The sequence below is a fragment of the Rhipicephalus microplus genome, chromosome 8 (genome assembly GCF_043290135.1).
Source record: "Rhipicephalus microplus isolate Deutch F79 chromosome 8, USDA_Rmic, whole genome shotgun sequence".
In the NCBI taxonomy this organism is placed as follows: Eukaryota; Metazoa; Arthropoda; class Arachnida; order Ixodida; family Ixodidae; genus Rhipicephalus; species Rhipicephalus microplus.
In genome coordinates, this window is record NC_134707.1 from 69,223,877 (window position 1) to 69,249,265 (window position 25,389).

Here is a 25,389-nt window from a genome sequence, read left to right on the forward strand (position 1 = left end):
CATGACACCTTTTCAAATTCCTCTCACAACGTCATACCTATTGTAGTTCCACAGTGCCTTAGTTTTATTACAGCTGCATTACTGTTACCCTTAATTATATTGTATCTTTCGTGCTCCCTTAGGTACTCAGCCCCGTCATATATCCATGCGGTCAAATATTTGTTTTATCCACAATTTCTAGCGTGACTTCCGATATCCTGAATCCTGTATCTTGTGCTCACTGCCTTTCTTATCATTAAAAATCATGATTGCCATTTTTCCTCTGCTGAACTTCAAACTTAATTCGTATCTCTCTCATTACCCCAGATGGCTATCAATCCCTGCAGATATTTCTTGCTATCGGCTAGTAAAACTATGTCATCTGCATACATCAATGCTAGTAATAACTGTTCAATGTGTTTTACTTGCTTGGCAAAAGCGAGGCTGAAGACGAGTCGACTCCCCTCTAATTTGGATTCTAGTCCCTGTATATACAGCATAAATAACAAAGGTGACAAGGAGCATCCTTGTCGAAGCCCGCGTTGTATTGTTATATGATCATATACCTGCTCTTCCCCTTTGATAACTACCTTATCACTTTTACCAATATCTTTTAGAAGATTATATCACATCTTCCATATCTAGTGTGTTCAGTATTCTCCAGTAGTTTTCACGAGTCACACTATCGTAAGCTATCTTGACACCTATAAATGCTAGCCACAGGTGCCTGTGTTCGTTTTTCGCTATTTCAATGCACTGCATCAATGAAAACAGATTGTCCTCCAACCTCCTTCGTTTGCGGAACCCATTTTCCAGTTCTCCCAGCACCCCCTCATTCTGTACCTATGTATGTAGTCTTTCCTTTACTATCTGCGTCACGAGACTGTAAACTGCTGATGTCACTGATATAGAACGGTAGTTGTTTATATCGGCTATGACCCCCTCTGCTTTATATATCATGCGCATGCTGCTTACTTTCCACCTATTGGAGCTTCACTACCAATTATTGCATTGCTCACTGCCTCTCTCAAAATTTTCTTAAAGTTTGGTCCTAGTTTCTTTATTAGCATAATTGGGATGCCATCAGGCACTGTTTATGTGCCATTAGGAACCCTTTTCTACGCCCTTTCTCACTCTCATTGTCCTAGTGGAGCCACTGCGGAATTCGGTTCACCCTCACCAGGCACGGCACATGCAGTGCTTTCTTCGTGCTCAAATTTTCCTGTATCATTGATTTTGTATCTTTTTATTGAAATAGAAAATAAACGAAAGAGTGTCACCGTTACTTGGCGATGGCTACCCCTTTCCACTTGATTGGTACAAAAAAATATAAAAAACAATAGCATTTTACAAGTATATATTACATTGCCTCATCCCCTTCTAGTCCGACCACTTGCGCTGTAGTTATATACCTTTGTTTTCATCGCCCACAACAGCGATGAAAAGAGCCACCTTGTGGTGCTATGTGAAACTACTTAAACTGATGGCAGCAGCTTAAAAAGTTTAATGAAAGAGGAAGAGATGAAAAGAACTCTATTTCTTGCCTCCCGTCACTCTCACCGGCTCAGCGCCTTCATAGATGGGGAGGGGAAAGTAAAGTTGATAGGAACAGAAGAAAAGAGAAAGAAAAGTGAAAGGCATGAAAAAAAGAACGTTGTTAGTGAAGTCAGTAGCACGAAGCGGAACCACCATGTATAAGGTCAAACGTACAAAACTCGAGAAGGGCTCGGAGGGCTTACGTGACCGTGTGTTCACAAAAAAGATGTCTTCCACCGTTGCCACAAGAACTAAGTAGGTGATAATGGCTCGTCAGGACGCGGTGTTCTATGGACACGACAGGGCAGGAGCAAATAATATGCGGTAGTGCTTCGCTGTCACCGCACCTTCAGCATGCAGACAACGAATAGCGACCTGCGGAATACGAGCATGCCACAGGCCAGGCGCGGTGGGTACGCAGGCAAATGATCAACCGCGACTCGCATCTACCCAGGCTGGCTTCCGGAAGGAATGGCGGTAGCTTGCCGCTTTCTGTAAAGAAAAGAAGCCACATATGAGGGTCACGATGAGTGAAACAGGGAGAGCAATGTATATTAGCCACGTATGATCGAGTGAAGCAAGAGTGAGGGAGAAAAAAGTGATGGATAGTAAAATTGGTATCAGAATGCACATGAGAGTAAAATGAGAAGAGAAAGATCGCCACAGCATTAAAATAGTAGGTTTCGTTTTGTGGGATGGACACCGTATAAGATTCACATACATTCTTTCCCGTGAATGCCGTGGTTGCCTAAGAGAACGCGAACTACTGCTCGACATATTTCATGGCTTTGGTGGTCAGTGCAACAATACACGTTTTTTTTACCAGCACATCGAAGACCAGCTAAAAGTTTCACCCCCAACATTTTTCGATAAGCACGGTGAATCTCTGATTTTGTCTCTTCTATAAAAATATGTCTCAACTTGAATTGCTATCACTTATATGTTCACCATCAGTTGAGAAAATTGAGAGTTTTAAAAAGTCACATCTATGCCACAAAGGTGAATCAATGTACCCGACACCAACAAATTGGTTGGTAACGCGAAAATGGCAAGTATATCGAAACGTTCGCCGCTTTTCTCACACACAAATTACGCACGAAACGTACTCACAAGTGCAGATGAACGCGAATGAGCATCTCAGTTGTTACTTCGCTGTGTCTAAAAAGCGCGCCCATTTTGCGATCGGAGACACTGCAATGAAAGAAGTTACCTTTGTACACCCGGTAACTACTACAGAATCGTTCCGGTGAAAGCTCAATGTGTACAATTCTCGCCACCACAAGTTAAGTGCACGCACACGCGAGCGTCCACTCCCTCCTTCGCTCTCTGCGTGGCAAAGTACGCATGGACGCTGAGAGTGCGAGACGTCGCATCGTGATGTTCTGGCGACGCGAGCTCATTGCGCCATTATGTTGATGATAAAAACACGATAGTTCGCCCGAGATGCCCATCGCCAGCAGTAAGTGGTAGATATAAATCCTTTGCCTTTCAACGCTGAAGGAGGTGCTGCTTTGTGGCTCAGTGGATAACACCTCGAAATCAAAAGCAATAGGTTGGACGTTTGATTGCGCGCACCGTTGTCATTTTTTCATAATATTGTTCTTGCTTTTTCATATATATAGATATGTATACACTTACGTTGATTGACGGCGACGCCGACGCTGGCGGCAAAATCCAGCCGTGAATTGCAATATAAATACTATTGCAATAACATCTCATGTCTGTAAGCATATGCACTACCATAAGCTTTCGCACGTTTGGTACACTTGCCAAGTCGAGGGTTTTGTGCTTGTTACCGACTACAAATTGTCCATTGGTGTGCTTTCAATGAGGTGCTTAAGATTTAACGTCCGTATTATTGTCTTACAGGCCAAAGGATGGTCGCTCAGCTTAATGTACCTAATTTAGGGCGTATTAATCCAGGACGGGGTATGTATTTTGCATTCATTTGAACGTCCCGACTTGCAACCTTTCAGCAAATTCATGACAGTCTTGGTAAATTGTTGTGATGATTAATTGAAAAAAATCTCTTGTAGAGATATCTGTTTGAAGCGTACTTATTTCCGTTGTGTTATATGTAGAATTCAGTGCGCATACCACCTTTTTCAACAGATTCACCTAGAGTTCATCTTTGGTGTCTCGGCAGGCTTTCTCGCCGTACGAGAACACCGCATGAATGGTGACTTAATAAACAGATGTGTGCTCAACCTTAATAGCGCATATGCCCGCAGAAAAAATAATGCAGTATTGCTTCGTAATGGGATGTCTAGATGGAGCAATTTACGACCACCATGTAAAGAAAAGCTAACTTACCTACGTAATGAACTACTCACCAGCTCAGTACGAGTGATATAACTTTTATTGATAAACTGCTGTTTCATCTGCCAGATTGCTTATTTCTACTTGGTATTCACCGTATTACTTACAGATAACACTAATCATTGTAATAGCTAGACTTATAATGAGACTTTCATGAAAAACGTCGCAGTTTCACCCCCAACAGCCAACAAATCAATTTTATAGCAACTTATTAGAACTACATACAAGCGAAGGCTAGCAGCTTTTCGATTTCAGAACGGTAATCGTATTCAAGTAAAGGGGCACAAAAAACAAAACAAAGCTTTTCAAAGAGTGTGAACTAACAGTTGTTAGCAGTTCTGGTGCATTCTCCCGCTTTTTACACGAGGGTAGGTTTTACAGTGAAAGCTTTTATGCGATAAAAACTTGGGTGACGCGCAGCTTTCTGGTTGTCCGCCACCGCCGTAGCCAGTGACAGTAGCCACTGTAGCAAAAATGGGACAAAAAACTAGCACCAAAGAGACAATGGGGCTGAAAGCTGCGTCCGCTGCGTGCCAGCCCAGTATTCTACCACTGAGCCATGCCAGTGACTACGACTTGTTCGCGAAATTGCCTTAGGCAGGTTTGAGGTCGGGAATGAAGTCGTGGTCTTATGAGTAATAAAGCGTTTTAGAACAGCAAAAGAACAACCAGCCGTCACACAATGCAAATAGCATAGTGGGTGCGTCATCCAATGTTCCAACTCATAACAAAAGCTTGCTCTTCGACACTGCGGAGCATGCCCACTTCAGACATCATTGCTCATTGTCGTCAGCCACTGCATGAAGAATTAACACAAAATTACTTGCAAGTGTTCAGCGGATACCCCTTTCATCCGGAGAATGACAAAAATTAGCCTACTACACAGAAATTATTATTGATAATGCCAAAGTGGTACCCAGCAAGTGTTCCTGCAAGAGTTACCCAATGATAGTTGAAAAAGGCTCTGAAAGGCCTGTTTTCTAGCTTTCGCTTTTACTATGCTTCGACTTCCGCGCAGGCAGGGCCTTTTTTGTGCATCCTTGTATATGTTTCATAACAGCGCTGCAAATACCGAGTGCGCTCAAAAGACGAGCCCATGCCCTCATTTTTGTGTAGCTTGCAGCAAACGTCTTTCGCGTAAGCGAGTGGTGTGGGGAGCATTGCAACCTTCGTTCGGTATTTCGCTTCGCGCTCAAAGCACAACATGCCCATTCTACGCTCAATAATGAATGCGCGAGAACTGGCAACATTGCCCTTTAGGTCAAAGTACAAGGTGGAGACGTACATCCAAACCGCGGCAAAAGGCATTCACGTTGGATGACCCTCAAAGCGCTCCACTTTCGCTATCTCGCGTGAAATGGTGGAAAGGTCTTTGTTACGCTGAAGCCCGTTAGAAATCTGAATGTCGTCAATATGGTGGAACCATTGAAAAGCTTGTGCTTAGTTGCCTCCTAATTGTGTATGCACTAAGCGGCTGAGTTTATTTGCGCTGCAAAGTGAGGATGGTTCGTTCACGGAGCAGACGTTCCAGAGAATTTTCTCGTAAACAAAATATTTCGGCATGTATTGTATATATGTTGGCACTCAGTGGCAAATAATATTGATGAAAGTCATAATAAATAACGCAATTCCAACTCAACATAAGTTAATTCAAATGGCAACCGTGAGAGCAACCCAATTAGTGGCGCTGAATAGGACAACCCAGTACGCAGTTCTTGTCAGCGACGATTAATACGCGTATGGAAAGTGTTCTAGTGGTTACCAGCCAATATCAAATAAGTTACGTCTTCCCAAAGGAAACCCTGATGAGGTCCGAAGCAGTACTCTTGTGCACAAGTGGCGTCACGCGCTTAACGGCGTTAACGCGGGTGCTCCGGTGAGTGCGGAAAGATTCGTTCAAAGCGATGCCTGGCGTAGGTCTTTTCGTTTCTTCTGAGTGGACACCAACGCTGGACCGCAGCTGGTGCGTGTATCGCGTTGACTTCCATGGCCTTGTAATTGGTGAAGTCCACGCTGAGAGGTTCCTGCAGACATTAGGCGTCGATGTTTCTAAAGACCAGATCGATGCACGTTCCTGTTATTGTTGTGAGCAGTTTCCACTAACACGCACTTCAATTAGTTTACGTCACGCATGTAATCGATGAGCCGTTCTCTTCCATCTCCACTGACACCAATGTTGAAGTTTGCCGCGACAATAGGAGGCGTGCGTCAACACGCTTTTTCGCAAACACTCAGCGTCTCCTCTAGACAGCGCTGAACCTGTTCTTCAACAGGTTCAGAGTGGGGTACAGTGTGTGGGTTGCGACGACACTGACGCGCACGGCAATGCACTCTGAGCAGGAGCATCTTCGAAATGTTCCGAATCGTTCATCCAGGTTGCGTCCGGATTGGCCAGTGGAGCCCCGTGCTTGTGGGCAGACTCTTCGCCAGAGGGCGTGCGGCGCTTTCGAGACGTTGCCAACGACGGCGACGTCAATGATTCGCCGGCGTTGGCCTTCCGCTGTCGGCGCTTAGGCTTGGCTTCATTGGCTCGCGTCTTGGAGGAGGAGGAGGATAAATGAACTTTATTTAAAGAGAAGGCGCTGGCCTGAAGGTAGCTTCACGTGGGCAGCGACCCTTTCAGCCCAGGGAGCAATAGCGAGCTGCTTTTCCTTCATGGGAGTTTTAATAAGCTCCTCCCACTCTGACCACGAGCAAGCTGGCAGGAACATTTTGAGGGGAGGAAAGCCATTGCAGCCCCTTAAAATGGGATTTTTCTATGACCAAATCTTGTGCGTTACAGTTTTCGCAGATGGAGTTCATTGATCAAATTGTAGTAGGTGCTAGCCAGTAAGGTCTAAAAAAAGAGTAAGTTTGATTGCATCGGAGCATTGTTGCCTCCGCTGTCGTAAGGTCTTCATCTGGCGATAGGTAGACGCGCTGATCACCCTTATAAACGTTTGTAATTGCAATAAAAAAAGTCAGTGCTTCCCCAAAAAGACTGTCCGAGTGACACGCCTTCCGGTCTATTATACCTGGGGCAATGCGGTGTGCCTCCTTGTTCCCAGGGTTTCCTGAGTGGGCAGGGACCCATTTTTACTGAAGTGTCTTGTCAAGCTGACAGCTCTTTAAAATTCGGGCTCCTTGGTATGATGCTTCATTTCGAAAGTATAACTGCGGCTCTCTTCGAGTTACTTAATATCGTTCAGGTGAATGCACTCGCCATGGCAAAAGCAATGGCCTCAACGGCGGAGGTCAAAGCTCGTAAGCTTCAATGGTGGAGGTCACCTGTACCGAGGCGGTGTTAGTAATCTGTCCCCCTCTGGTCACCACACTTTGCCGACGCGTTTGAGGCGCTTGAGCTCGGGTTCTTTAGCTCGCGTCTCGTTGGTGTTAACCTCATGTCGTCTCTATTATCTAACGCGAACGGCGTGCTGAACTCTCACCTTGTTAGTGACGTTCGTCTTCCACTGTCAACGCTTGTGATTGCCTTCCTTGGCTCGCGTAGTTGGTGTTGCTGGCGCGACGTCGAAGTTCACGAACGCGATCAGCTCTGCGAACTCTCGCAACGCCGGCGACGACCGGGTTAGGCCTAATCACTGTGGCGCATGTTTACGCAGGACGAAAGAACTTCGCTTACCGGCGTCCTTTGTATCACTGATAAACGAGCCGGAAGAGTGTTCACTGGATGTGCACTCGAACGTTGCAAGTGGTGGATAGGGAAGTGGGAAAGAAGTGACACGTGGCGAGCGCGAGGTAGGTGACACAGAGAGAAACTTTGCGGCGGCGTGCGAGAGAAAGCGTGACCTACTTGCCACCGACCCAACGCCGGCGGCGAGGGGAGCATGGTGCGGAACGTTGGCACGGAGACACCGACGGAAAGCGTTACAAACGCTAGTCAAACAGCTGCTTTGCATTAATAAGTGGTCCCTCCAAAGTGATGCTGTTGAGCCTAAACGACCGATTAGGGCAATGTAAAAGTTGCGGACCTGCGCGTGACAAGTGCCTTGCAGGTGTTTGGCTTTGGTAATGGGTGCAAAAAAGTAAAAACTTCTGCAAGCAGCATTACGTACATCTCTCACCCGAAGCAACGTTGCAAAATGACGTGGTTAGTCTTAAATATCCCAGACTGCACTCATAGATGAGTGGAATGCCTCGCATATTTTAAAACTTCGACCGCAGCATTTCGCGCGAAGTACCTGGCTGCTGTCAGCGTTCCAACTGCGTTGGTGCAGGAGGTTGTCGCGATGAGCGTAGTGGTGGCATTCACTAAACAATGCATGAACAGTGATGGTTGGGGCGAATCAGTGGACATGTTTATCAGTGAGGCAATTTATTATTTTTCGCAATGTGTAATAGCGATAATGTCAGTGATGATGTAAGAAATTTCATTCGAAGATAGTAGGGCGGGGGTGGGGGGGATCGACGGCGTCAGCACGCTTACGTCCGTTTAAGTACAGCACATGAATGTCGTAATGTTTCATAAAAATGCCCAGCTGGTGAGATGGCCAGAGGTCTCTTCCAATAACGACAACCAGCCTAAGGCTTGAAGGTTCGGAAGTAGAGACGGTTACAGGTCGGCACTCATGTCTCTCCTACTTCCTCGTTTAACCACTTTGATAATGATATCAAATGAATGGTCGTATAATAACGGCCGGAACTTTATGAGGGCCAAGATGATTGACAAGCCCAGCGCTAAGGCAAAGACATGTTGCGTCTGTGTGTACGTCTGTACGATGCACTGGGTCGTATCGGCGTATTATAGGAGGGGGCTTCAACAAACGGTTGAGCTTCATTGCAGTTCAACGTTTTTTTTACGAAACAGCGCCAACAACAGGACGAATTCAATAGAGCACACAACAACTGCTGTCAGGTCATTGGTAGCACTGTGTTCTGTATGTTTTTTTTTTCACTGTGCGTTATATTGAGCAGAGTTCTACGAATCTACACAGTTAATTCACAAAATAGCCTCCATTCAGCTTAGCAGGATGGGTGTTGATTCTGTCTATTCACAAGGCGTTGCCAAGGATCCTTCGAGCCCATGCTGCATATCGGCATTGATTCATATTCAGTTGACGGCCAGTTTTGTACAAACGTGATAAACATGCTGATTGTGCTGTAGATGCATGGAGAAGTTGGAATAACAAGCGACAACGAAGCCAAATTGGCAACAGTTCATGTGCGACTTCCAGTTGCCCAGAATTGTGCCCACGATAAACCCAAAGGTCGTGGTTGCATTTCTCGCTTGAAACAACTTCACGTTGAATTTGTTCGACCCCTAGCACATAGCATAATTGGTTTTTGTTCGAGCATCAATCAAGCTATCCTCGAATGATGGCTCAGGCCCTACCGGAAGCAGTTGGATCCTGGTGATCCTGGATCCTGGTGATAAAGAAGCGTAGACGACGTTCCTTAGATGGAGAGACCCACACTATTGATGACGAAGATCGCTCGTCGCCAGCGCCTCATCTCGTTTTTCAGTGCCCGGGTGGAGGAGCGAATTTCAATCGGAAGCGGCCGTTGGTGGTAGTGCGACGTTTCGCCGCCAGGTGCCGCAACTAAAGTGAAGATGATGTCGTGTCGTCTCTCGCGCAAACCAATGCTGCGACTGCATTTTATGAGCTATACGGCTCGGTTGTTGGCTGTATTCGCATTGTTGAGGATGTAAAAAAATTTGGAAACGATAATCACGAAGCACTTGCTCTTCTGGACGCCCACCTTAATTCGAAGGCATGTGTCATTCGAGACTACTTGTTCGAGGAACTCGCGTGTCATCTTCTAAGCCTTTACCAGATAGCCGAGGCCAGTAAGCCACAGAAAATCGTCTTTTTTTCTACCTTGCCGTTTGCTTGACTTAGAGTCGCTTTTTTGGCGAACTGAGGGTCGACTTTTGAGCGAAGCCTTTGCAAGTTAACTGCTATTATTAAAAGCTTGCATGCTTAATGTTTCCCGATGCTTGCTACTCACTAGTGACGTCGCACATTATCTGTAAGCCTGGAGGTCACGCACTAAATAACGCAGAATGCCAGTAGACTGTTTCCAGGGATATAGGACATCATCCAATCCCTTCGTAAACCATTACATGTTTTGCCACCGAGAAAAAGCAAGTGTCAAAGAATGAGGAAGTATGACTGGTGATTTCGCCAGTTGAGAGCTTAAACAATACAATCATCGTAAAATGAACGAAAACAGCTTCATATGTGGCGCCATTTCTGCGATCATTGCCTATGTTTTGAACAGGCGCTGCTAAAGACTGAAGTCTAATGTCGACTCTCAACTTGAGCCAAGGTAACAGGCATGAAAAATGCGGCCTGTGGTCAGTTGCTTGAGCTTATCTCTGTATTTGTGGAGAATATTGTAGCCTTAATATCCAGCTGCTCAGCTCTATTTCTTATTCCCTCTGGCCTCTTCGGTAGCGTTTAGAGTAGAAATGAATTGCTGTGTGGTGCTCATGTGCTCCCATTCAGATTGAGGGCGTAATGTAAGCGTTGCACATGGCAGGGATCGCGACGAAGCGTTGGTTATGCTAAACTAATTTTTTGAGTGCTAGGAGGCAGCGCACTCCCGTTTAGTTATACCAATTGCCAGGTTGCCAAACGTGATGCGTAATCTACAGCCACCACAACCTATACTCTATAAAATACTCGGGTTATAAATGACAGCTACGTATCAGAGCGTAGTATGAACATTTAATAAAAGACCAAGTATTCTACCTGATTACTGCAGGAACGCTCCTCTCGAGCACCAGCGGCAGCTGCAAATTCAGAGAGCTACATCAATACAGTGCATCAATGCGATAGCTCCAAATGCCTCATAAAAAGCGAAAATTATTCGCTGGTGGCGTCCAGCGTCTTCTAGCGTTGGTGGCGTGAGCACGAGTGATGAAAGAAATCATCATTGCGGATACGTCATCATATGACGTCACACATAATAAATCTTTGTGACATATCGGAAGGTCCCCTAACTTGACAGCATCAGGTAACATCCTCACTATGTTAAAATGCGCCGATCATGAGGGCAGTGCATATCCGGCTGAGGGACAGAAAGCTAGCTTTATCTCCAATCCTAGAGGCATTAGGAAAACCATGTTGGGCACAAAAATATCCCAGAGGGAAATAGGAAACGTTCAGTGTATTGAGTTGGAAGAAGACGAAAATAGATTTTGCCTTTCAGTCGTTTCAAGTGAATCCATGAAGGAACTGGCGAGAAATGTAATTATTGAGCAATGAAAAACGTCAACGTGAATTTTTACCGTCAGATATGCGAAGTAATACACAACAGAATCATATATTGAGGCATGCAAATAATGAGGTCGTAATAGCTTGAAAGAGGAAATGTATATCCTCTAAAATGCTATAAAACTGGAACGCATATATTGAACTGGTCGCCCAGCCTGACAGAATGAGGTTGCAATAGCTTAAAAGCAAAAACATAAACGCTATATAATGCTATAAAACTTGAACGCATATATTGAACCGGTAGCCAAGCCTGACAGAGTCAGGCGAAAACAACGCACCACTATATTCCTGTTACTTTGTGCCCTCTCTGCAGCCCCACCACAGTGGTCTAGTGGCTAAGGTACTCGGCTGCTGACCCGCAGGTCGCAGGATCGAATCCCGGCTGCGGCGGCTGCATTTCCGATGGAGGCGTAAATGTTGTAGGCCCGTGCGCTCTGATTTAGGCGCATGGTAAAGAACCCCAGGTGGTCAAAATTACCGGAGCCCTCCATTACGGCCTCTCTCACAATCATATGGTGCTTTTTGGACGTTAAACTCGACATATCAATCAAACCATGCGCCCTCCATCTGTTCGTGAAGGCCGGCATGAAGAACGACTACAAATTAACTCGCATGAAAACACGAACTTGCGCCGCCGTTCAGCGCCAGAATCTCGTAGTCTACTCGCGCAGCGCCATTATCGGGCAGCGGTGAGCGGAGGCGGAGCAAGTGCTCGACGGCCTGAAGAGAGCGTTCTCCCGGGCACGGAAAAAAATAGAGGAGGTGCTGGCGTGGCTTAATCAGGACTGGTAAGGTTTTGTAGACTGCGCTGATGTCATGCACGAGGCAAACAGACAGCGCATGTTTTTCGGCTGGCTAGTTTACTGCTGTACTATTGGCCTCATCGTACTTTTCGTCTTCGTGCTAGTCGAGTACGCGTGCACAATCCGTGGTGGCAGTACGTATTCTAGCAAGGATAAGTTGTTTTCTAGCACTCTTTATATGGTTGGCCTGAACGGTGGTATTTTTTCAAAAGGATCTTTTTACCATCCTAGCAACGAAAGAAATTGCCTTCGAGGTAAAGAGTAGAATAACTGCCGATAATGCTTTTCCTGTAACATTCTAGCGCCGTTTGCTTGTGAACCATATCAATACTAGATTCCTTAACTGTACCTGGAGATATCAATGAGCTGGAGCATATAAACTAAAGAAACAGTAATGAAGGCAGTACATTGTCAAATATATAGATAGCTTCGGACACCCTCACCGCAATCCAGGTGAGGCCTGGAGCGCGGCCCTCACCGGTGACCACCGCCGGCAGCACACTCTTTCACCAGAGAAGGATTGGTCACCCTGGTGCAGTATCTGGACACTTCCTCCCACACGCATACGCCAATTAACACATGACCCTCAGTCCCCAGTGGCTGCGATGCAGCTGACCGTGGCAATGTTCAGACCTACATTGCAGAACAGGGTGCTCAGAATCTCTGGTTCAGGACAGGACGCCATTAGAACCTGAACTTGGCAATGTTTAACACTAAAACCTCATCAAGTGAGGCAAGTCAAGCTGTAGTATACAGAAGCTAGAGAGTGCTAAATAAGATGTAATAAGGCTCAGTGAAGTTAGGAGCAAAGACGGGGCCTATACAGTGCTATGGAAGGGGCACGTCTTTTGCTATCGTGACTTGGCTGGCCACCTTTACGAAAATATCATAAATGGCACTCACATTGGTTATATATGGCCACATATAAGCATATATGTCAGCATATCTGGCTTCCGTTTACCAATTAAGGATGCATATCTACAGGTTTTCCCGCTCACTTTAATCCAAGTGCCACCTTATATATTCTCCCCGCCCTTGAAATAATCTGAGCGCCGAGCTATTTAATCCATGTGCGAAACATTTATTCCAAGTGCCAACATACTTATTCCAAGCGCTAACTTAATGAGGCCACGTGCCAGTGAGTTTAATCTAAGTGCCATCGTGCTTCTTCCGATTGCCAATGACTTTAATCCGAGAGCCAGTCAGTCCAATCCACGCACTAGAAACACATAGTTAGCCACTTTATAAAGAATAAATGTCAGAATAACGAAAACATCAAGTCCCAGGAATAACTTTTTCCTCGCTATACATGCTATTTCTTATGAAATCAAGTGCGCAGTGCTACTTCGCCCTAACGTTTTGGTGTCATAGCTTTAAAATAAAAAACGTGTATTATTTGCATTTACGGGTACTAAATGTATTTGCTTATGGAGTCAATGTTAGTCTATACTTCATCGCTACTGCATTATTCCGACTAATCATGAACACCATCGCATATGCATTGGTTGGTGTCGTCTGCTCAGCAGACGGAATTTGGCTACTTATTCGTTGAGACTTTCGCAGTCGTCTGCTGAGCACAGTGAGAACAACAGTGATTGACAGATTATATTCATTCATTCTTTAAATCAGAAATAACTACTTTAAAAATTCTAAACTTGCATTTTATTGGATTCATGTTAAATTAAGTTGTTATATACATGTCATCAAAGGAGATAGACCGGTTTTCATGTAACAGACGACGCCTAGCGTTGCTGAAGCGTGTTTGCTTGAAACACGTCTGTTTTCGTACGGGCACATTTGCCGACGACAACAGAGCTTTGCTTGAAGTCATGGCTGGACGCAAACGAGGACCACACTTTAAGAACCGCGATGAACCTCGTCGAAAAAAACAGCAGAATATCGATGGTCTACAGGGCTAGGATTGTGGACGTCTACAGGCGTGGCGGTGACCTAAAGAAACTGTCCAACACTCAAGGCATCAACATAAAACAGCAAAATCGATTGCGGCTTGCTACCAAGAGAGAAACATCAAAGCATGGTGGGGGTTTAAAAAGGAAGTTTGGAGATGAAGTCGTGATTACTTTGAGACGAATTGTCAACGAAAACTGTACCTTTACATCAAAGCAGATAAAGGAGGCCCTCCCTGGAGGAAGAAATTTCAGGAGTAACAATCAGTGCAAACGCAGTAGATCGCTTGCTGGATGCCCACTGCTACTCGATGAAGCTAGTGACGCAGAGTCCCACAGATCGCAACCATGACGATATCAAGCACAGCCACATGATGCACGCCCAATGACTGCAGTCTGATGGACCGCGTGTAGGCCGCTTCTATTTGAACGAGACTAACTTTAATATCTGGTGTTCCAGGAAATTCGGCAGGGCAGCTAAATGACAACCAGCTGTACACATGACCACAACGACAAAGGGAGCGAACTTGAACATTATAGCATGCATGCCCGCAAGTGGAGCTATTCACTGGACTGTGGTGGACAAAGTTCATTGGGTTGTTTTCCTCAGCGATGTATTGTGCCGTGTAGATTATGATGAGCCAAACGCCAAAGCTCTATTCTTTTTTGATTGCGCACCTGCTCACGCTCGAGAAGAACAGGCGGCTTTGGCTAACTCCCTGCACTCTCTGAAGCGCCTGCCAGCGTACAGTATCTTATTTAACCTTATAGAAAAGGCCTTCTCAAAGTTCAAGTCACACGTCAAGGGGTACCTGATCGAACGTCGTAATTTAGTTGTAGTGACGCCGCAAGCCATGACGAAAAAGGAGCACAGGTAGTCTTTGCTGCTGAATGCGGCTCGCCACTCCATGCAACAAATACAGCGCGTGGACTGCACGGCTTTTGATCGGCACAATTTCTCTTTCGTGCCTGCCTCTTTGCGTGAAGATGACTTGTGAACATCCGTCTCCAAACCCTATGAGACAGTTCTCATCTGTTGATTGATTTGTGGGTTTTAACGTCCCAAACCACTATATGATTATGAGAGACGCCGTAGTGGAGGGCTCCGGAAATTTTGACCACCTGGGGTTCTTTAACGTGCGCCCAAATCTGAGCACATGGGCCTACAACATTTCCGCGTCCATCGGAAATGCAGCCGCCGCAGCCGGAAATCGAACCCGTGACCTGCGGGTCAGCAGCCGAGTACCTTAGCCACTAGACCATCGCGGCGGGGCAGTTCTCATCTGTGCCTATGTTGCATTTCTTGAATAATTTTGCACAGAACAAATCATTTAGTGAGTCATCTGAATGCGCAAGCTTCCAATGAGCGATGAGAGGCATAATGCCGCGTAAAAGAAAACACGTATACAGAAAAAACGAAGAAAGCCAGGCCCAAGGACTAATGCGCGTTCTTATAATTTCGTTTCCTCTGTGTTCATTTCATCAGGTTGGTTAAGTGGTCACCTAGCATCCAAGCTAACCAACAATCAGTAATGTTGGTATCATTGCAGACATTTAATTTTGTTTGAATAAAAAGATAACAGCTAAAAATATTGTAAAATATAACTTCCGTTGTCCATACCAGGATTTTCATATTACGTTTTATGCGCACTGCAGGACGAAAACATATTGGAATTATCTCTGATTCACTTTGCGCCGTGAAGGCCTCCTAATATATTAATTATGAAGCTGCCCTTGACCCATCACTGACCACTGCCAAGTTTTTGATATCTTGGTATGCATTCCGGCCCTCCAATAAACATTGTTTGTCCTTCGCATTACATGACCTGCCACAGTCATGTAATGTTGTTTTGTGTACGCCAAAGCCAATTACGAGATTTAGTGACGAACACTGAATTTTATTGCGCTGTAAAATACGCGGTAATAGGTTCCTGCTTCGCTTTTCTTTTTCATTAAAATTGTTCCACCTGGTCCAAGCACTCATTATAAAACATGCCCATAGCAAAGTATAAGCAGTCCACAAACGGCTCAAGTGAACCAAGACAGTAATTTTTGTTTTCACGAATACTATCGGCGAATACCAATAGTAATGATTTATTCTACTTTCCGACTATTGTCTTTTCTACTGTGGCAACTGCATTTAAATGGCGCCGCCGTTTTTACGTCACGTATTCTGCTTTTTATGCATGGCTTAAACTGACTGGCACTTGGAATAAAGTCATTGGCAATTGGATCAAACACGGTGGCACTTGAATTAAAATCACTGGCACGCGGCCTCAGAGAGTTCGCGCTTGGATAAAGTATGTTGGCGCTTGGAATAAATCTTTGGCACATGGATTAAATAACTCGGCGCTCAGATTACTTCAAGGGCGTACAGATAATTTACGCTGGCACTTTGATTAAAGTCAGCGGGAAAACCTGTAGTGCGGTCGATTCACATATGCACAGCCATATCTGATGTGGTTGGTTCAAAAACGGAGTCAGATCGGGCCTTATAAGCACGGCCACCCCACATATATGTATATATATATATATATATATATATATATATATATATATATATATATATATATATATATATATATATAATATGAACAAGTTACCGTCGTGTACGGATTGTAATATATCACAATCCGTAAATATATATATATATATATATATAACAATCCGTACACGAGGGTGACTTGCTCATTTTCTACAACGAGTATTAGATATATATATTGTTTTTGTGGTACTGAAAAGCAAACAAAAATAAAGGTCATCTTTGTGTACATGATGGCTTCAAATATTCATGCATTTGTGTAATTTAACTTGTACGTATTTTCCATAGAATTTCGGATTGCTAAAATTGGTTTCAATATTACGACGTAAATAATGTGTACGAGAGCAGATTTGTTTTACAAGGAAGGAATCGCGTGAGGTCACAACACGCAATGAAGCTCCCAAACCACACTAATATGATCAAGCATTTTTATATAGCATAGTGTGAAAACGACACGCAAGCAACTTATATTGTTCACATTATAGCATAGGTTGGAGTGGCAGCAAGAAATGGTAATACTAATGCATTTTATCTTGAATATTGGTGGACACAATTGCCCATTATTGGGAGGTTCTGTTGGCTATATGCTTCCTTCATTTAACAGGACTTCAGTTAATCTTGTTTACCCCCATCTGAGATCGCTTTCAGCGGCCATCTGCCATAACATCATGCGCAGTGCGATAATTAACCGAGTACATTCCAAAAAAAAAGGAGCTGATGTGAATGCAACTCACAGGCATTTACAATCCTAAATTCAAGATCAAAGTTGGAATAAGTTTTTATAAAAATGCATCTTGCGTTTACTTTGGCTACGTATAACGTTCCATAGTAAATTCATGATAGTAAATAGTAAATTATTGTAAAAGAGAGTAATTTCATACTTTTTATGAGTTAACTAGTGAACAATTTCTTCAGTGTAGTGTTTAACGGGCATACTTTAACGTTAACAATTAACGGGCATACGTTAAGAAGGCCACAACTGACTTTCACACGATACTCATTTATAGGCCATTTATTTAAATGCTGAAGCTTTATTGCAATCTTTAACGTAGGCTGCCGAATTCACGAAACTTCGTTTTTGGGTGGGTGTGTCAGTATTAGGTTGAGGTCACACGTACCTTGTAAGAACTAGCTTAAACAATACCTTGCGAATACAATTTGTATGACACATTTCAGCGAATAAGGGCTGGCATGATGCCTAAGACAAACTCTACATTATGCAAACATCCCTGCGTGGTGCAGCCGCGTAATAATTAAAAGTGCTTGCGAATATATTCTTTCAACATTAACACTGTAGTGTATTTACTCATAAAATATGTATGCCGGTATGTGTACTCCCCCAATTGTGCAATCACAATTACGTACAGAAGTAGATGGACACCCGGACATTAGAATTTGATTCAATGTGGCCAGATATTTTCGGCCATGTGAGTGATACGAGTGTAATAATATCATTATTTGTCCTAATATTATTAATATTAATAATATTATTATTGGTAAAATAATTGTTGTTGTTGTTGTTGTTGTTGTTGTTGTTGTTGTGTCTCGCAAAGCGTCCAACGTGTGGATTCCATACTCTGTCAATACTGTGTCGTTATGTAAGGTTTATGAGATCGGTAGTCTTGGTGTTATTTTTGATAGCATGCTAAATTATTTCTACTCCTATTAAATGTGCCAATATGGGAGGCCTTAATTTTCTCTGCGTTAAAACATTATTTCTCGAAAATCTAGTTCTCCCATAGCCTTTACTATTTGTACACCGCGATTTGTGTTTCTCAACTTGAGTATATATGCATATCTGATTTGGAAGGGCTTTGCTGAGTTTAGCAGTAATGCCACTAAGCGAGTTCAGAAAACATTCATAAGCATTTACACTCATCGTTTCATTAAACTATTTTCAACACTGCTAGATTATGGTCTTTGGGATCACTTACGGCCAAACAAATTGCGCTGAGCTGTTCTTTTTTATGAGCTAGTTAAGAGTAAGATATCCTTCTCCGTTGTAATAATTTTCTAATTCAGCGTAAGGTGTCCAGAAAGAATCGACCATTGCATGTACCTGTTAGCTTCTTCCCACACTCTATTCTTCACAGAATACTGAGTCTCTCTAACATCAACTTTCTTGATTCATTATGTTTTCATTGTCTTCAGTCATGTTTTACCAGTGAGGTTTGCCCTGTCCTAACGCAGATTCATACATGTACAGATTCTTCCCTTTTCCATCTTTCAGGAAGCCTTTCGCACAGTTGTGTATATTCCGCATTCGTTTTCAGTCCCATTCCATGAATATGTTCTCTTTTATTTATTGTTTTCATTGTGATTTGATTTCTTTTTGTCTGCGCGTTTTCGCTCTGTTTATTGATTTGCTTTTCTGTAGACACGGTGTAATGTATTGTTTCCTAAAATGGTTTTATTTTTCCGTGTCCCCAATGGTTGTTCCTTGATATGGTAAACAAATGATTTATTGATGATTGTTTAATTGTATATCAAATAATATATTCTAATTGCTTGAGAAATAAGATAAAAATCTGTCTGAAACTAGTCTTGGCAGCCAGCGTAAGCGAAGCAGTGACTGCAGACTTACTTAATGGCTGTCTCAAAGGTCCTACAGCTGCGGCTTTCTAAGCCCGTGGGGAGAAGCTCAGCTCCAGTGTTTCAAAATAATCGCCTGACAGCACTGAACGTTGCAAGTTTGCATGGGATGCGCGAGTAAAAATTGTGAAATGAAGACAGTCGGAAAGTGAAAAATTCGGGGAACGTTTTCTGTACACAGAGAACGGTTGATACAGAGACAAGAAAGTGCTGTGGTCCATTTCTAGTAGTGACAAAGAAAATAGTTTGCGCAAACAATCAGTTTTATGGTAATAATATTGCGTGAATAATTGTGAACAAATTAAACTTCATTCGCCAATAAGCTCAGGAAAATTTTGTTCGAGTGAAAACCACGTAAATCATTGATCTCAAGGGTACTGTAGGTTATGCTTTCAAGGCTGCAGTGCATTCATCCGCGCCATTGTTCCTTCTTCGCTCGCTGGAGCTATGGGTGCTGCGCCGATCATGTCACTTTTCATTCCCCTTGCTCTTATTTCGTGTTCAAATACTGCTGCAATTTACACAAGATAATTACGCAGCTCTCACAAATCCTCTTCGCGGTACGTGGTGCAATTGTGGACGGTCGTGGAAGTATTTTTGTGTGCGTTTGCGTGTATAGGCCGGTGTTGGCGATCGTCGATTTTCGTGCGTAGAAAAATGGACACCCATGCTTGCGGCCAAGCTTTCCTTCACAGCTTCTTTGAAAAGCAGTACAAATAAGCGTGGTAGCCTTGAGTCCTGAATAAGTTAACTGAAATAACCGGCTCCGTCAAAAACAAGTCTCGGTTAAATGTTCGGGTAAGTTCATCATTTTCATTACTGTGTCACAATGCTCGCAAGTATTACTACTCAGAAAACACAGCGTATTGCATGTTTTGTGGGTAATTAACTTCGTAGTAATCATAGCTACGAGATTAGGCTGTTTCGTTAAAGCAATGCGACAACACTTTCTTTTTTCTATTTCTTCCAGTCAGGGCTCTATTTAATTGGAAACTCTACACCCGCAAAAGATTGTTTTCTTGCTGCCCCGCCGTGGTGGTCTAGTGGCTAAGGTATTCGGCTGCTATCCCACAGTTCGCGGGATCAAATCCAGTCTGCGGCGGCTGCATTTCTGATGGAGGTGGAAATGTTGTAGGCCCGTGTGCTCAGATTTGGGTGCATGTCAAAAAACCCCAGGTGGTCAAAACTTCCGGAACCGTCCACTAAGGCGTCTCTCATAATCATATGGTGGTTTTTGGACGTTAAATCCCCCATATCATATATGGGTTTCCTGCTATTGTACATTTCGTAGAAATATTGATGTAAATATATTTGATCTTTCTATTTTTCTCCTTTTATAGCTTTAGCAAGTTTCAAGAATAAGTTGCAACTTGCGCAACTACAAAAGAAAAACAGGTATCTCCATCTTCATAGGTGTCAAAAAATTTATGAGCCTGCCTTTTATTTTGTCTTTCTTCGCCTACTTTCCTCTTGTTTTTAAAATTACGTGTTCTTTTTGTAAGGACATGCAGTGGAAATATTTTGCTAGTTTGGTTCTTCAAAGCAGGGCGCAGTGCTCACGGATCGAAACGAGACAAGCAAGAAAATAGCCCATAATTTTGTTTCCATCATCTCCAGTTCGGGTTAATTAAGAGTACTTTCAACCAAAATGCGTTCATCGCAGCCAGCATTATCGTTAGAGACGTCGCAACACCACATGGTTAACTCGAGGAACTGCACATGCCCGCATACATAGCTACACAACATAGTCTGATGTCACGTTTTAATTCGTGAACACTGTACATAAATTTACGCCGTATAACAAATAAACTCGTCTCATGCACTAAGGCTTGTTACTGTAAAAAACTGGGAATCAATAAGCAACGTTTTTCCTAGTTGAACGCGATAGCGATATCCTGTCCCTTGTGCGTAATTCAACCACTTAGTGTGTACCTTTCGTTGTAGGTTGCTATTTGCATAACTTTAGTTGTGGAACAGTACTGTGTAATTGAGAATGTAAAAACGCCTTGTCTCAATGAAGGTTTCGCATAAGGCTGCATTCTCTGTAAAAAAAGGGTAGCATAGTTTAAATACCGAGCAATACTTTGTTATCCTAACTGAGTTGCGCGAAAAAGTTGAAGTACAAAAGGAAGACACTAGGACACAGCCCACACTAACAACTGAAACTTTATTGGAGAAAACATACATATTTATGTAACTAGGAAAACACGTGAGGTGAAAGAAATTGATTAGATGAGCAGACAGATTGTATTAATGATGCGCTTCCAGAAAAGTTACCTCAGCGGCAAGCAGCATAGTTGAGAGCTGCGCGACACATTAATCACCAGCTTCGTTGATGAGATACGCCCTTTCGATTTCCTGTGCTACTTTGTCCTTGAATCTAGCTTTAACTACCGTATCATCAAAGAAGGACGTGCAGCCGCATTGTCTACAATGCGATGATAGTTTAGTGCATATTTGTTCCTTTAGAAAAACTTTGTGATCTATATGTATCATATCGAGTTGAAAAATTACTTTCAACACGACAGAGGAGTGTTGCACACCACATGATGTCCAAATGGGGAAAGAAAATGATTACAAGTCTGCTCATCTAATCCTTTTTTTTCACCTCACGTGTTCTCGTGACCGCGAATATATGTCTGTTTTTTTCCAAAAAAAGTTTCAGTTGTTAGTGTTCGCTCTGTCCAGCGGTCTTCGTTTTCTACATCAATTTTTTCGGAAACTCAGTTCAGATGAATCACTTCGTCCAGCAGACCGTTCTTCCTCATATTAGGTGCGTAAAATATTTTAGAACTTGCTATGCACCAAATACGCAGCCTTGAATGAATACATGCAGTAACATGTGTGCCTTTTGTAATGGTGAGCTATCTTTCAATGGCAAAGTCACGTTGGTAATAACGTGTTGTGATGCCCGTTGGAAATGTACGTTTGTATCAAGCAACATTGCTGCGATGTTACATGTTGTGTTGTGAAGCCTCTATGTACGATGCGCGTTTTCTTTAATATTTATTTGTGGGGTCTAACGTCCCAAAACCACCATATGATTATGAGAGACGGCGTAGTGGAGGGCTCCGGAAATTTCGATCTCCTGGGGTTCTTTAACGTGCACCCAAATCTGAGCACACGGGCCTACAACATTTCCGCCTCCATCGGAAATGCAGCCACCACAGCTGGGATTTGAACCCGCGACCTGCGGGTCAGCAGCCGAGTACCTTAGCCACTAGACCACTGCGGTGGGCCACGTGTGTTTTTTAAATATGAAAGCAGTTTCTTGTTTGCATATCCAACCAGAAATAGTTATTCATACTTTATTTCCAAGCAGACGTATAGCTGTGTAGTAGCGCACTTGCTTGCAATGCACATGGCCCACATAATTTCAATCATCACTCATACCCAAAAATTTTAATATTTATTTTATTTGCAATTTTGTGAGTTATTGGTCATGGACAAGATGACTTTTCCCTCAGAAGCACCAACGCCTAAGACGGAATTTCTGAGGATCGAGCTCTTTACCACTGTTGCGTTACCTAAATTGCGATTGAAGTTTTTCATGCTATTTATGATTGTTAAGTCGTAATCTATAAAGTGAAATTTTTGCTTGCATCATACCATGTCACAGACCGCGTTGACTCTAGGTTAGAGATAAGAGAACTGGCATGCAAATTAATGCAATTTGTAACAATTTTTCAACCTAAACAATCAGATATTAGAACCAAGTGCCTGCTTTTGTTGCTTCTACTATTTCAAATTATTTGTTTTATTTTATGTCGGCATGAGTGTGTTGCATTTTTATATATGTATTTGTTTTGCGATTCATGATTAAGGCGACTTTGATTATCTGTTTGGCTGACTATGTATTTTTAGTATTCTATTTTTGCAAACGATCCCCTACTGTAATTCTAATTGACGCTGTAGGTAATTAAATAAATAAATAAAGTTTAGGCAGATAAGCATCAAACTTAAACACAATTATTGTAACTATACAGAAAAAGTGGACTAACAGTGACATGCGCCCACCACAAACAAGAAATAGGTTGCCAAGTTTAATATTCAGCAATAATTTCTTCAGAATAACTCGGAATTCAATAAGAATAGTTTGAACACAAATGTTGAGAGGATGCATACAACCTTTGTTTTAGAGACAATGGTGACTGCACGCAGACCTATCACAAACAGCGATATTACTAGATGTAGAATGGCTGGTGGAACTTTGATTTATGCCGGCGACACAAACTGGCTCAATTCATGAAGATGTATGAACCAAATACCTATATATAAAGGTATCCATATAAGAACATGTTTAAGCTTATACGAATGCTTCTATATATAGCCATTTGTCAATGATTACCATATTACTCATAAACAGCAACGGTCATATATGGGTATATAAATAATTAGGCATATCAGGTTAATTAACGCCAATGTGAGGCTATATCACAAATTGGGCATATAAGGTTATATAAGGCACATATATGAAGAGTACATATAGAGCCTGATATGTCCAATTCCCGATGTAGCTGTATAAGGAATATTGACATAGGACTATATATGGCATTTTCATATGTGTAAAGATAAGTTAGCGTGGGGTTTCTTGTCGACAGAGCTATAGCTGGTACCTTACAGGAATACTATAGCATTAATGAAAAGGTGGTAGGTATTGCAATCAAACTCAATAACAGGTACACATCAAAGGTTGTACATGCTAATGCTCCTAAATCCAGCCTTTAGGATGTGGAAACTTTTAAAAGAACGTGGAATCGGTAATGAGCCAAGTAAAAACACAGTATGCAATACTGTTGGGCGACTTCAAGGCAAAGGTAGGCAGGGATAAGGTTGGAGACCAGGCAGTAGCACAATATGACACAGGTAAAAGAAATGTCAGAGGAGAGTTATTAGAAGAAATAATAGAATTCAATTACTTGCGGTTCTTCAACACATTTTACCAAAAACAAGAGCACCGTAAGTGGACATGAAGGATCCCTAAAAGTAAAATCAACAACAAAATAACGAATTAAATGAAAATTTTTGAATTTTTAATCTATTTGTGTTTTGTTTTATGTCCGCAGGGTGATTGCGGGGCCCCACCATAAATTTGCAACACTGTGGAATCTGAAGTTGTGACGCCACTGAAATTTAGAACCAGTTGAAGCGTGGCAATACATGGTCTTAATTTCCAGAGACATTGAAATGACTGCGAGTCTTTTACTAGTATCTATCACATCTTTCTTTAGCTAACATTCATCGCTTTAGAGTTGTAGATTGAAGAATAAACTAGAGTTAGCAGATCACTGGAATCAGCTTGTCTGGGAACGCAAGCGCTGGAATTCTGAATGTACTGATTAGTGTATATAATATGTTGGCCGTTATGGCAGGTGTGATCGCGTGTATATGCACCCATACTGCAGGGTAGTTCTATCACCATGGTGTGACTACTCGTAACCCTCATTCCGATAACGCTCTTATGAGTGTCTTCGTTAGCAGGTTCAAGAAACATTGACCATTCTTTTGTTCCCAGTTAGAACGCAAGAATTTCAATTTTGAATAGATTGCCAACCTCCTTTTATGCATTCATAAAGTGAACATCGTAGTATGTCTTGAGGCAACGTAACATAAAAATTAGTTTTGAGACTGCAGTGCAACATAAGAATCAGTTCTGAGACTGCAGTGCCGAATTACTGAAAATATTTATATATAGATTCAACTCTTGTTTCTTTTTTTCAATTTCGTGGCGATGGCTGGAAAATCAATAATAAAGAAACACTCTGCGTGTCGCTTTATAAACGGTTGATTGTTACTATCTCGAGGTCACCGATATTGCAGCTAAACAATGTCACTTTACATTTGTAGATAGTTAGCTGTCTATGAACAAAGAAGCTCTCGTGCTGTAGGCAATCGAAACAAGATACGTAAAACGAGCCTTAGTTGCACCTCGTATAGAACTTTAGAATGTATCTTGTAGGTTAATGTTGTTGCGAAGTATTTTCTAACCTAAGTATATGCAGTGCAGTGTCCATGGCACGTGCAAAAGTGCCCTGATAATCGTAGTGATTAAGAAGCGTTTTTTTAAATGTCTAGTCATCGTCTGCAAATCTAAAGAAGCAACCAGAAAATAATAACTTACATTTTTCTATTTAGTCTAAACGTTTTGATGACTGTTAAATCTGACTAAAGCAGTGTACAGTTGCTTATGTACCGTCCGTTGCCTTCACGAGAATCTACAAATTGAGATAGGTAAACTACGTCTGTTTTTCTAAAGTCGGCTCTTCGGTATACCAAGAGCACTTATTACATAGTAATAAATTTGGGGTTTTATGTGCGACAACAATAATACGACTGTAAGGCCACCAGAGTGATGGCTCCAGATGTTCTGACCAATTGGGGCTCTTTGACGTGTTCATGAATCATAAGAGATGGACATCAAGTGTTTTCATATCAATCATACGTCACAACACAATATACACAATATTTCTCATGAGACTGCAAAGACAAGAAGT

At 42.7% G+C, this 25,389-nt stretch overlaps 1 protein-coding gene across 1 annotated transcript in view; it reads left to right on the top strand.

The window, feature by feature from the left end:
* Positions 1-24,106, top strand: part of LOC142768590 (uncharacterized) — a 39,746-nt gene extending 15,640 nt beyond the window's left edge. The window contains exons 5-6 of the mRNA XM_075870595.1: positions 3,385-3,444; positions 23,962-24,106. Of these exons, the coding sequence (XP_075726710.1) occupies positions 3,385-3,444; positions 23,962-23,966 (65 nt within the window). The 3' untranslated portion in view covers positions 23,967-24,106. The remainder of the gene's footprint in view (positions 1-3,384; positions 3,445-23,961) is intronic.
* The last annotated feature ends 1,283 nt before the right edge of the window (positions 24,107-25,389 follow it).